Raw genomic sequence first — 13,070 nt, forward strand, 5'->3', positions numbered from 1 at the left:
GACGGCAAGACCAAAAGGTATGTGTCAGAGAGGCCGCTCAGAATTACATCTGTCACAAACAGGATTTATATGTCGGTAAAAACGAACTAATTTATCCTTAGACATATGAGCCCTATGGAATATTTTAAGTTGAATTAGCACACATTGAGGAAGTACTGACTAGTTCAAGAATTTTCTCCCATTTCCCTATAGGTAAAGTTACCTGAATTTCTCTTTCCCATTCATTTTTTAAAAAATTATCAAATGTACCTTGATGTATTTTCACAATTAAATCATACGAAACTGCTATTAAGCGCTTCTGATAGGGATTTAAGCCCAAAAAAAATTCTGTAATTAGTTAGATGAAATATTGGAAAATTAGGTAAAATAACATTCAATAAACTTCCAATCTGCAGATATCTCAAAAAATGTAACTAGGCAACTTAAATCTATTAGATAATTATTCAAGCGACCTAAAACAATTATCCATGGATAAATCACGAAAGCATGCTATTCCCCTCGTTTTCCATAAGTTTTGCGTACTAATTTAAAACCTCATCCTGTTACTGCAACTGTTGGATTACCAGTGACAGATGATGGTCATTTATCCCGTTCAGCTTGCCGTTTGATTGCATTTGTTACATTAACAGCTAAAGGATCCATCTTACTTAAAAGGAAAGATTCTGATCCTGCTACTACTTTTCAATGGTTTTCTCAAACTATATTATGTTTAAACCTGGAAGAAATTAGGAGAGGTGTGGTTGACTCTTCAGTTGAATTTGAAGAAAGCTGGAGACCATTTATTCGATTTTTTCATATGATGTAAGCTTTCCGAACCCTTTTTTAACAACCTTTTGTTTATCTATAGAGGAGCCGAGTTAAGGACAAATAATGTTCTTATCCAATGGAATATGTCATCCCAGTCTTTGTTTTGTTTTGCTTTTTTTTAACTTTAGGGTTTTCTTTATAAAACTCTTTTTCTTGTTCAATTACTCAGAGATTAGGAGGCTTGAATTATACATTTCACTCGAATTATGTTTGTATATGTTAACCGTTATGAATGTTATACCGATCTCTGTGTACTATTAGCACTGTTGTGTGTATTAATCCGAAATTTAATAAAAAGATTGAAAAATAATTGACAGACTCTTAGTTGGCTATATAAAGCGTTTACAAGCTGTGATACTTGCCAAACGGGGTGTTACTACGTACTGACCATGCAGGGTGCCCAAACTTTTGTTTCGTGCCCTATTCCTTTTCCGTTATTTTGAAACCGTAAAAGATGGAAATTAAAAAAAAAAAAATCTTGCCTAAAATTGTCATGGTCCGGTTCGGGGTCCCTTTAAATTTACTTTGTTTATGTTACGATTCGGACCGTTGATTCCCTCTTTTCCCGTGTCCCTCGGCCTTGGTGATTGGAGGCAATTTACTCTTGGTTGAACCGGTAGTTTATAGTCTCCGGCTTTCAGCCGTTAGGCGCGAGAGAGTCTGCAAAGTCATCAAAAGTACGGTGTGCCGATGTCATCGGGCCGGAGCAAGCCTAGTCTCTGCCTGAACCGAGTGCTGGTAACTCGCCTCTCCTCACCGGAGCAACCCTGTCAAGTTACCTCGCCAAAGCGAGCCTGCAAGGTTTCCTCACCGAGGTCAGTTAACCCGCCGGAGGGAATCAAGAACCGCTGTCTACTGTTCCCGGGCCGAGACGAGACCTCGCCACTACCTGGCGGCATCCAAGCACCGAGTCAAGTCCTTGCTCTGGCGGCGTCCAAGCACCGAGTCAAGTCCTGGCTCTGGCGGCGTCCAAGCACCGAGTCAAGTCCTGGCTCTGGCGGCGTCCAAGCACCGAGTCAAGTCCTGGCTCTGGCGGCGTCCAAGCACCGAGTCAAGTCCTGGCTCTGGCGGCGTCCAAGCACCGAGTCAAGTCCTGGCCCTGGCGGCGTCCAAGCACCGAGTCAATTCCTGGCCCTGGCGGCGACCCAGTACCGAGTCAAGTCCTGGCCCTGGCGGTCTATGATTCTTGTCCTACCCCTCGTCTGAATCCCTTCTCTGCCCCTTCCTCCTGAAACCTTGCCTCGCCTCCTCTGTAGCCCTCGCCCGCACCTCGGTCTAGTTCTTTGCCGGAGCTAGGTAGGATCCGTCTGTCGTTGTTTTGTACTGTCCAGTCTCATGTTAGTGTCCGGTTGAATATGAGTCCCGGCCCTATGTCCTGTACCCAAGGAGGGGCCCCGGTTTGTCATCTATGTCTCTGTCAATGGTTCCATGCACCTGCTCTCCCGAGAGCGAGGCTCTGTTTTCCATGTTCCTCCTCTCCCTAGCCCATGTCATGTCCTTGCCTGATTCTGGGGTCCGAGCCCGAGGCAAGACCCAGATACCATACCCCAGCCTCTTCATGTCTCCTCTAGTTCTGGGATCCGATTCCGAGTCCAAGCCCAGACCCCTGGTCCCAGCCTAGTCGTAGTCCCGAGTCCTTGTCCAGTCGCTATTCCTGCTCCTGCTTTGCTCTCCTGGTATCGAACAATAAACTCAATTTAATTAACCTCACAAGATGCGTCTTGCATTTGGATCCACCCTTGCTCCTAATGCCCCCCGCCCCCATTGTGATAAAAATATTAAATAAATGTGTCATCTTTAACTTTATGCCTTTTGGAAATTAGATTATCTTTTACGCGCTTAGCTATTCACAGTAAGAGAAATTTTGACCGGGGTGCCCAAAGTTTTGCATACCACTGTATATCAACAACGTTTCTTCTAACCGTTGCCTTCATTGTAAAGCATTATCTTCCACCTTTTACCTGAATGAGTTTTCCAGGAATTGCTTTTTGTTGGCTAGGACTACCAGAGGTTTAACTGAATCAACACTTGGCAGGGTAAAAGCAGCCATTAGAATTTTAGTTTCACCGTTACAAAATGGCTGCAGTGTTCATCTTTGTCACAATTTAACTCATAGCGTACGATGTTGAGTTTGTTTTTTCCTTTCTCAGTTACCTTTTGTGAGTCAATTCCTCTGTTTCCACAGTAACAAACCGCCAGAACTACAACAAAAGTTGCACAATTTTATCGCTCTTTGGTCACCGCCTCTGAGCGTAGAGGCAGTGGCCTCAGGAGCAAATGCAACAGAGAGATAGAGGGAGGAAAGGATGCTGTGAGCATTGACTGTATGGAATGGATTACACCAGGGTCAGAATGAACTGAAAACTAACAAATTGGTTGTTGTGGAGATGGCATTTACACAAATATGTTGAACAGTTTTTGGTGCCCCAAATATTTCTGAAATTAGTTTATATCTGTGTATTAAATAGAGGAAATTCTACTATTTCAGGAAATTTAAAGCAAGAAGAATAAAAAACAGGAAACGCTCAGTAGGTCAACAGCCGCAATTGTGAAACTGGGTCTTTCACCATTTCTCTTTTCACAGATGTAGCTGAGTTCCCAGCATTTTCTATTTTATAATATTACATTCAAAACATTTTGCTCCTGCTACACTGTGGGAAACATGGCTGCAAACTGAGCTGGATAAGATCCCACAGAGCAATAAAATAGTGATCAAATGTGCTCAGTTTAGCTGCTGGAGACCTCTGTAATTAATTACTCATGATATTTATTTGAATATATGACTATGCATGACATGGTCAGCAAGTTTAATATTAAATTCGAAAGTCTGCTTGATATTGCAACAGGATACAATGAATTTTAAAGATATCTTGGTGAGTTATGGAAAGGAAAGCTTTAATCATGCTGGCCTTCATCAGTTAGAAACCATAGAGGCATAGAAAAACTACAGCACAGAAACAGGCCTTTTGGCCCTTCTTGGCTGTGCCGAACCATTTTCTGCCTAGTCCCACTGACTTGCACACGGAACATAACCCTCCATACACCTCTCATCCATGTATCTATCCAATTTATTCTTAAATGTATAAAAAAAAGAACCCTCATTTACCACCTCGTCTGGCAGCTCATTCCATACTCCCACCACTCTCTGCGTGAAGAAGCCCCCCCTAATGTTCCCTTTCAACTTTTCCCCCCTCACCCTTAACCCATGTTCTCTGGATTTTTTCTCCCCTTGCCTCAGTGGAAAAAGTCTGCTTGCATTCACTCTATCTATACCTATCATAATTTTATATACCTCTATCAAATCTCCCCTCATTCTTCTACACTCCAAGGAATAAAGTCCTAACCTATTCAACCTTTCTCTTAACTGAGTTTCTCAAGTCCCGGCAACATCCTTGTAAACCTTCTCTACACTCTTTCAACCTTATTTATATCCTTCCTGTAATTTGGTGACCAAAACTGAACACAGTACTCCAGATTCGGCTTCACCAATGCCTTATACAATCTCATCATAACATTCCAGCTCTTATATTCAATACTTTGATTAATAAAGGCCAATGTACCAAAAGCTCTCTTTACGACCCTATCTACCTGTGACCCCACTTTTAGGGAATTTTGTATCTGTATTCCCAGATCCCTCTGTTCTACTGCACTCCTCAGTGCCTTACCATTAACCCTGTACGTTCTACCCTGGTTTGTCCTTCAAACGTGCAATACCTCACACTTGTCTGTATTAAACTCCATCTGCCATTTTTTCAGCCCATTTTTCCATCTTGTCTAAGTCCCTCTGCAGGCTCTGAAAACCTTCCTCACTGTCTACTACACCTCCAATCTTTGTATCATCAGCAAATTTGCTGATCCAATTTACCACATTATCATCCAGATCATTGATATAGATGACAAATAACAATGGACCCAGCACTGATCCCTGTGGCACACCACTAGTCACAGGCCTCCACTCGGAGAAGCAATTCTCTACCACCACTCTTTGGCTTCTTCCATTGAGCCAATCTCTAATCCAATTTACCACCTCTCCATGTATACCTAGCGACTGAATTTTCCTAACTAACCTCCCATGCGGGACCTTGTAGACAATATCCACTGCCTTCCCTTCATCCACTTTCCTGGTAACCTCCTCGAAAAACTCCAACAGATTGGTCAAATATGACCTACCACGCACAAAGCCATGTTGACTCTCCCTAATAAATCCCTGTCTATCCAAATGCTTGTAGATTCTGTCTCTTAGTATTCCCTCCAATAACTTACCTACTACCGACGTTAAATTTACCGGCCTATAATTTTCCGGATTACTTTTCGATCCTTTTTTAAACAACGGAACAACATGAGCCACTCTCCAATCCTCCAGCACCTCAACTGTAGACAGCGACATTTTAAATATTTCTGCCAGGGCCTCTGAAATTTCAACACTAGTCTCCTTTAAGTTCCGAGGGAACACCCTGCCAGGTCCCGGGATTTATCCACTTTAATTTTCCTCAAGACAGCAAGTGCTCCTCGTTTTCAATCTGTACAGTTTCCATGATCTCGCTATTTGTTTCCCTTAATTCCATAGACTTCATGTCAGTTTCCTTAGTAAATACAGTTGCAAAATAAAAAAAAAACTATTTAAGATCTCCCCCATTTCCTTTGGTTCCACACATAGCCGACCACTCTGATCTTCAAGAGGACCAATTTTATCCCTTACAATCATTTTGCTCTTAATATACCTGTAAAAGTTGTGGCATTGAGTTTTGGATTTTTGAAAAACATATATATGTTTGCAATACTTATCAGTTTTTTTTCGGTATTGTTATTTATTGCACAATGGTGCTGCCGCAAAGGCAACAAATTTCATGACGTATGTCGGGGATATTGAATCAGATTGTGATATTGCCATGGGAGACCAAACCCATCAGTCATATGAGCCCGTTAATCGCGGAACTACAGTAGCTGCGGGATTGTCTCCGACGCCCCGCCCGCCAATCCAAGACGCGAGATCACATTGCGCATGCTCAATCCAGGGCTGGGCGGTGGTTCTCTTTCCGTTCTGTATTGAAACGAATCATTGTCGCGGAGCCGGCGGTCGGTTCTCTGCCTGCGGGGCTAGTACATCAAGTTTCCTCCGGTGAGTATTGAGGCCGGTCCCGAGCGGGAACGTATGATGTTGGGCTGTGAGTCCCGGTCACTTCCCTGGCGGGATCTGTCAGGGTTGTAGGATTTACACACCGAGCCGCCTGAGATGAGTCACCGCTCAGCCCCTGGTGCCTTGGTTCTGGGAGCGGGATGAGCTGGTGATATCGGGACTGCACCACCCGTTCAGTTGTACCTGGGGAACTTTACCTCCATCACCCGGCCCGGTAGCGGATCCAAAATTCATCTGGATGGATCCCTGGGGTTAACAATTATTTTACATCATTCTAGGACACAGAAAGCGGCCATTCGGCCTGTTGTGTTCTGGTAGATCGAGAAGGTTAAACCGAGTAATTGGATTTCCGGGACACTAATCGACGTCTATGTGTAGTTTAATGTTTAATCCGTTCAGGCGACAGTGAGATCCTGATCTGTCACGTCCTCTTGGGGGCATTTCGATTTTCTTTTCCATGCTAGGATTTTCCACAATACGTCCAATGTTTCCCTATAAATGACCCGATTCATCAGCGAATTAAGTCTCTGTTTCATTTACATAGATTTCTCGGAAAACGAAGTTCTCCTCTAGATTTCCCAAAGGAAGACCCTAGCTGTCTAATATTCCCGCTCAATTAAAATAGGAAAAATATTTATTTTGTCATGTACCGAGGTGAAGTGAAAATCTTGTGTTCGGTATCATCCTTGCAGATCAATATATTATTGCAGTACATTGCAGTGAAACAGGGCAAAACAATAACAGACTAACAACGCATTATGGTTACAGAGAATTTAGACATATGGTGCAAAGTCACATCGAGTTACATTGTGAGGTCAGGACTCCATCTCATCAAACTGGGGAACATTCAGTTTGGTTAAGGATCTGTCTTTGAGCTTGGTGGTATGTTTCTGTTTTATTTTATCTTCACCGCGATGGGAGGTGAGAATTGAAAATGTCCAGGGTTGTGGGTATGTTGGCTGCTTTACTGAGGCAGTGGTGAGGACAGACAGAGTCCATGAAGGGGAGACGAGTTTCTCTGATGTGTTCAGCTGTGTCACAGTTCTCTGCTGTCTTCTGCCCAGCATGTATCTCATCAGCTCAATGGTATAGATATATCAACAACGTTTCTTCTAACCGTCGTCTTCACTGTAAACTATTGTCTTCCACCTTTTACCTCATTGAGGTGTCCAGGAGTCTTTTTTGTGAGCTGGATCTACAGAGGTTTAACGAACTACAACAGGAGTCAGAGTAAAGGTAGCCTTTGAAATTTTAGTTTCCCCGTTACAAAATGACTGCAGTGTTAATCTTTGTCACAATGTAACTCATAGCGGATGATGTTGAGTTTGTTATTTCCTTTTCAGTTACCTTTGTTGAGCCACTTCCTCCGTTTCCACGGTAACACCTGGCCAGAATTGCAACAGGAGTTGCACAATTTTTATCGCTCTTTGGTCACGGCCTCTGAGCATCGAATCAGTGGCCTTGGGAACAAATGCAACAGATGATAGTGGGAGGAAAGGATGCTATGAACATTGTTACTATGGACGGCATTACGCCAGGGTCAGAGTGGACTGACAAGTGACAAGTTAATGGTTGTGGCGATGGCATTTGTACCAATCTGTTGAACAATTTGGGGTGCCCCAAATATGGCTGCAATTAGTTTATATCTGTGTACTAAATAGAGAGGAAATACTACTGTTGCAGAAAATTTAAAGCAAGAAGAAGATGATACTGGAAACGCTCAGCAGGTCGGCTGCACCTTGAACAGCCCCAGTTGTGAAACTGGGTCTTCCACCATTTCCCCTTTCTCAGATGTAGCCTGATGTACTGAGTTCCCAGCATTTTCTATTTTGTAATTTTATATAATGAACAATTTATTCCTGCTACACTATGGGAAACATGACAGCCAACTGTGCAGGGTGAGATCCCACACAGGAATGATATAGTGATCAAATGTGCTCGGTTTAACTGCTGGAGACAAGCTGAAGTGTATCTGGATCCTCTCACAACCTACAGACCAGTTAATCAGCCTGAGCCCCGGCCTCGGCATTGGGGCATTAGGTTCCAGTTCCACCTTAGTTTATGAATCGGAAATGGCAGGAACACCACGGGAAATCGCCGGCACCAAAGCATCGCAGGGCTGTGTGTTATTATACTGGGAAGGAGTCTGTGAGAATATGGGATGGGCTGTATAGGGGCTTACGTCCACTTGGTCACTATATAGGTGTTTATTGGAAACTTCTCAGTCTGCAGTGAACCTGAGAATCCCGGTGATTGGACATTAGTTGTGGGAAATCACCGACTACATCACCCACTGGGACGTCATATCTGTCAAGAGGGCTGGATGACAGGAAGCAGAGGGTGATGACTGTAGATGGACAGAGCGACTGGAAGCTTGTGACGAGTGGGATGTGAGTGTTAGTACTGAGACCTCTGTAATTCATAACTCAGGACATGAATATGAATATGCATGGCATGGTCAGCAAGTTTGATATAAAATTCGGGAGTCTGCTCGATATTACAACAGGCTCCAATGAATGTTAAAGATATCTTGGTCAGTTATATAGATGGGATGTGAAATGGCAATTGGTTTTCATCTTGGACAAGTGACGGATGGAGCATTACGGGCAGTCAAGTCATGATGGGATTGAAATAGTGAATGGCGGGGCACCAAGTGTTGTGGAACAGAGCAACCTGGGAGTACTAGTGTACGGCTTCCTGAAAGTGGACGTGCAAGTGAAAAGTTTGGAAAGGAAGGCTTTAACCATGCTGGTCTTCATCAGTGTAGCATCGAATTTTGGATTATGGGCATTATATTGTAGTTGTATAAATTGTTGGTGAGGCTACAGCGAGTATCATATATAGTTTTGTTCACCCTATTGTAGGAAAGAGATCATCCAGCTGGAGAGCGTGACGAAGAGATTGGTGAAGATGCTGCCTGGACTAGAGAGCCGAGTCATAGGGAGAGGTTGGCCGAGCTGGATCTTTATTCCACGCAGCACAGGAGAATGAGGGTAACCTTGTAGGAGTTTATAAAATCAGGAAGGAGCTGGTCGTGGTGTATTCCCCAGGATTACAGATTCAGATTGCTTCATGTCATTCATGTCAAGTGAAAAGGAGAACAAATGATGCAGGAACCAAAAAAAAAAAAGCACACACACAAGCAGAAAGAGAAAGACCACAATTATATTAAAAAAAACACACAATACATATCGCAGCTTAAAACGTTAATTGTATGTCCATAAAGTGACGTTAGGCGCAGGAGGATGTGGACATATGGGAACTGACAGGAAACTTTAAACTCGTGGCGCTGGGGTTGTGGAGGGGTAAGATAGTGGGTGGAGGTGCTCATTAGCCTTACTGCTTGGGTAAATAACTATTTTGAGTCTACTAGTCCTGGAGTTGATGCCATGTAGCCTCCTCCCTGATGGGAGTGGGACAGACAGTCCACGCGCAGCGTGGGTGGGAACCTTCATGCTGTTGCCGGTCTTTCTCCCGCACCTTGATGGGGGGCGGGGGTGTCGGCTGGTACCAGTGATGTGTTGGGAAGTTGGACCACCCATTGTACAGCCTGTCTCTCCGCCACGGTGCCGTCCCCGTACCAGGCAGTGATTCAGCATGTTAGGATACTCTCTGTTGTACATCTGTTGTCTGACATGAGTATACATGTACTATACATAGTCCATCCCTCTTCAGCCTCCTCGGAAAGTCTAGATTGTGTGGAATATGTTCTGGGACCGTGGGAGGTTGTGTGAGATGTACACGCCTAGGAGTTTGAAACTGCTTCGTTTCCACTGCTCTGCTGCTGATGCAAAGATGAGTGTGAGTGGTGCAAGTTCTCCTGAAGTTGATAACCATCTCCTTTGTCTCGTTGACATTGAGGAAGAGGTTGTTTGCCTGGCAACAAACCCTTAGTCCTTCTCTCTGTATGTCATCTCATTGATATTAGGGATGGACCACACCACTGTTGTGTCATTGGCCAAATTGACAATGTGATTCCCCGGGTGCCAATTTGTCCAGAAATCCCACACCCAGTTGCACAGGGCTGTATTTGGATGATAGAGTTGGAATTTGTACTGGAGTGGTTCTGTCAGTAAGCATGTTGGTGAGTAACCAGTGTGGCAGGATTGGAGTTTTTGATACGCGCCGTTACCTGCCGTTTCGCGCTCTTTGTGATGATTGGTGGCAGTTCCGCCGGGCGGTAGTCGTTTCATTCTGAAGGTGTAGAGTTATTTGGTACCGGGATGATGCTGGCCGATTTGAAGCCTGGATGAGTGAAGAGTTGACTGTGTCCGTGACGTCATCAGTGAGCTGGTGTACACACAGCCGGAGCGCTCGGCCTGGAATGTTTTCTGCCTCACAGGGGTTGAATCTCTGCAAAGTCCTCTCATCTGCTGTTGTTACAAAGTGTGGCTGCTCTCCTCGGAGAGGGCAGATTTCCTGAGTTGCTTGTGTTGTTTGCCTCGAAACATTGTTTAGAGCGCCAGAACTAACAAATTGAAGTGTTGCAGACATTTTGCAATCAGTTACTATCTGTGCATTAAAATGAGGATGGGGGAGAAATAAACTACAGTTGCAGGAAATTTAAAGTAAGCTGGAGAAAATGCTGGAAGCGCTCGGCAGATCGGCGGCATCTTGAACAGTACCAGTCTGAAACTGGGGCTTCCATCGTTTCTCATTTCACGGGCCTTGGCAGAAATACTTAAAATGTCGCTGTCTACAGGTGAGGTGCCGGAGGATTGGAGAGTGGCTCATGTTGTTCCGTTGTTTAAAAAAGGATCGAAAAGTAATCCGCGAAATTATAGGCCGGTAAATTTAACGTCGTTAGTAGCTAAGTTATTGGAGGGAGTACTAAGAGACAGAATCTGCAAGCATTTAGATAGACGGGGACTTACTAGGAAGAGTCTACATGGCTTTGTGCGTGGTAGGTCATGTTTGACCAATCTATTGGAGCTTTTCGAGCAGGTTACGAGGAAAGTGGATGAAGGGAAGGCAGTGGATATTGTTTACATGGACTTCAGTAAGGCCTTTGACAAGGTCCCACATGGGAGGTTAGTTAGAAAAATTCAGTCGCTAGGTATACATGGAGAGGTGGTAAATTGGATTAGACATTGGCTCAATGGAAGAAGCCAAAGAGTGGTAGTAGAGAATTGCTTCTCCGAGTGGAGGCCTGAGACACAGTGGTGTGCCACAGGGATCAGTGCTGGGTCCATTGTTATTTGTCATCTCTATCAATGATCTGGATGATAATGTGGTAAATTGGATCAGCAAGTTTGCTGATGATACAAAGATTGGAGGTGTAGTAGACAGTGAGGAACGTTTTCAGAGCCTGCAGAGGGACTTGGACTATCTGGAAAAATGGCTGAAAAATGGCAGATGGAGTTTAATACAGACAAGTGTGAGGTATTGCACGTTGGAAGGAGAAACCAAGGTAGAACATACAGGGTTAATGGTAAGGCACTGAGGAGTGCAGTAGAACAGAGGGATCTGGGAATACAGATACAAAGTTCCCTAAAAGTGGCATCAAAGCCAGATATGGTCGTAAAGAGAGCTTTTGGTACATTGGCCTCTATTAATTAAAGTATTGAGTATAAGAGCTGGAATGTTATGATGAGGTTGTATAAGGCATTGGTGAGGCTGAATCTGGAGTATTGTGTTCAGTTTTGGTCACCAAATTACAGGAAGGATATAAATAAGGCTGAAAGAGTGCAGAGAAGGTTTACAAGGATGTTGCCGGGACTTGAGATACTCAGTTAGAGAGAAAGGTTGAATAGGTTAGGACTTTATTCCATGGAGCGTAGAAGAATGAGGGGAGATTTGATAGAGGTATATAAAATTATGATGGGTATAGATATAAATGCAAGCAGGCTTTTTCCACTGAGGCAAGGGGAGAAAAAAACCAGAGGACATGGGTTAAAGGTGAGGGGGGGAAAGTTTAAAGGGAACATGGGGGGGGGGCTTCTTCACACAGAGAGTGGTGGGAGTATGGAATGAGCTGCCAGACGAAGTGGTAAATGCGGGTTATTTTTTAACATTTAAGAACAAATTGGACAGGTACATGGATGGGAGGTGTATGGAGGGATATGGTCCGTGTGCAGGTCAGTGGGACTAGGCAGAATATGGCTAGGCACAGTCAAGAAGGGCCAGCAGGCCTTTTTCTGTGCTGTAGTTTTTCTATGGTTTCTATGGTTTCTATGGATGTAGCTTGATGTACTGAGTTCCCAGCATTTTCGACTTTATAATGTGACATGTTTTTCCTGAAACACTGCGTGAAACATAGCAGCAAACCGTGTTGGGCAAGATCCCACACTACAATAAGATAGTGATCAAATGTGCTCAGTTTAGCTGCTGGAGACAAGGTGAAGTGTATCTGCATCCTCTCACAACCTACAGACCGGTGAACCAGCCTGAGCCCGGGCCGCGCCAGAGGTTATTAGGTTCCAGTTCCGCCTTAGTTTGTGAATCAGAAATGGCAGGAACACAATGGCAAATCACCGGGATCTACTCCCTCACACTTCCAAACAGGAAAAATGATACCCCTTCCTACTCTGTCTGTTGTTTTCATCATCTTATAAAGCCCTATTAGATCTCACCCACGTTCCCACAGCTCCAAAGAGAACAACCCAGGATTCCCACTACAAGCTGATTAATATTTGAATCATTCTGACGAAAGGTTAGGAAAATGAATCGTTAACTTTGTTCCTCTCCCCAGGGTTGTTCCTTACCTGATGAGTGTTTCTACAATTCCAGTTTCTCTTTATTACATTCACGCTGGAACATTTTAAATCTGCTGGAAATGGAACAGTTCACCAGCTCTCATTTTGTGATAGTTACTGGAACCGTTAAGAAACTACAGCTTTTCCTGTAAATTATCAAAGTACCAAATTGCCTGTTACCCCTGGAAATGTTTTCAGTACAGTTGTTGCTAACAATGTTCACAAGAATAATCTGAGAAATGATAAGCATTATGCATGAGGAGCATCTGATGGCCCTGGGCCTGTGTTTAGTGGTGTTCAGAGGGATGGTAGTTGGGGTTTGGGGGTTGGGTGGGGTGATTATTTACACCAACTGAATAACAAGAAGTCTGGATAGAGAGAGAATGGAGAGGGTGTCTTGCTCAGACAGAGAGTCTGTGATCTGAGAGTGC

General features: G+C 44.0%; 1 protein-coding gene across 1 annotated transcript in view; it reads left to right on the forward strand.

Annotated features, from left to right (window-relative positions):
- Nucleotides 1–5,445: 5,445 nt before the first annotated feature.
- The window catches only part of LOC134342139 (NLR family CARD domain-containing protein 3-like), a 35,117-nt gene continuing 27,492 nt past the window's right edge, over nt 5,446–13,070 (forward strand). Inside the window, exon 1 of the mRNA XM_063040107.1 lies at nt 5,446–5,926. Within this exon, the coding sequence (XP_062896177.1) occupies nt 5,655–5,926 (272 nt within the window). The 5' untranslated portion in view covers nt 5,446–5,654. The remainder of the gene's footprint in view (nt 5,927–13,070) is intronic.

Source organism: Mobula hypostoma, unplaced genomic scaffold, assembly GCF_963921235.1.
Source record: "Mobula hypostoma unplaced genomic scaffold, sMobHyp1.1 scaffold_64, whole genome shotgun sequence".
Lineage (NCBI taxonomy): Eukaryota > Metazoa > Chordata > Chondrichthyes > Myliobatiformes > Myliobatidae > Mobula > Mobula hypostoma.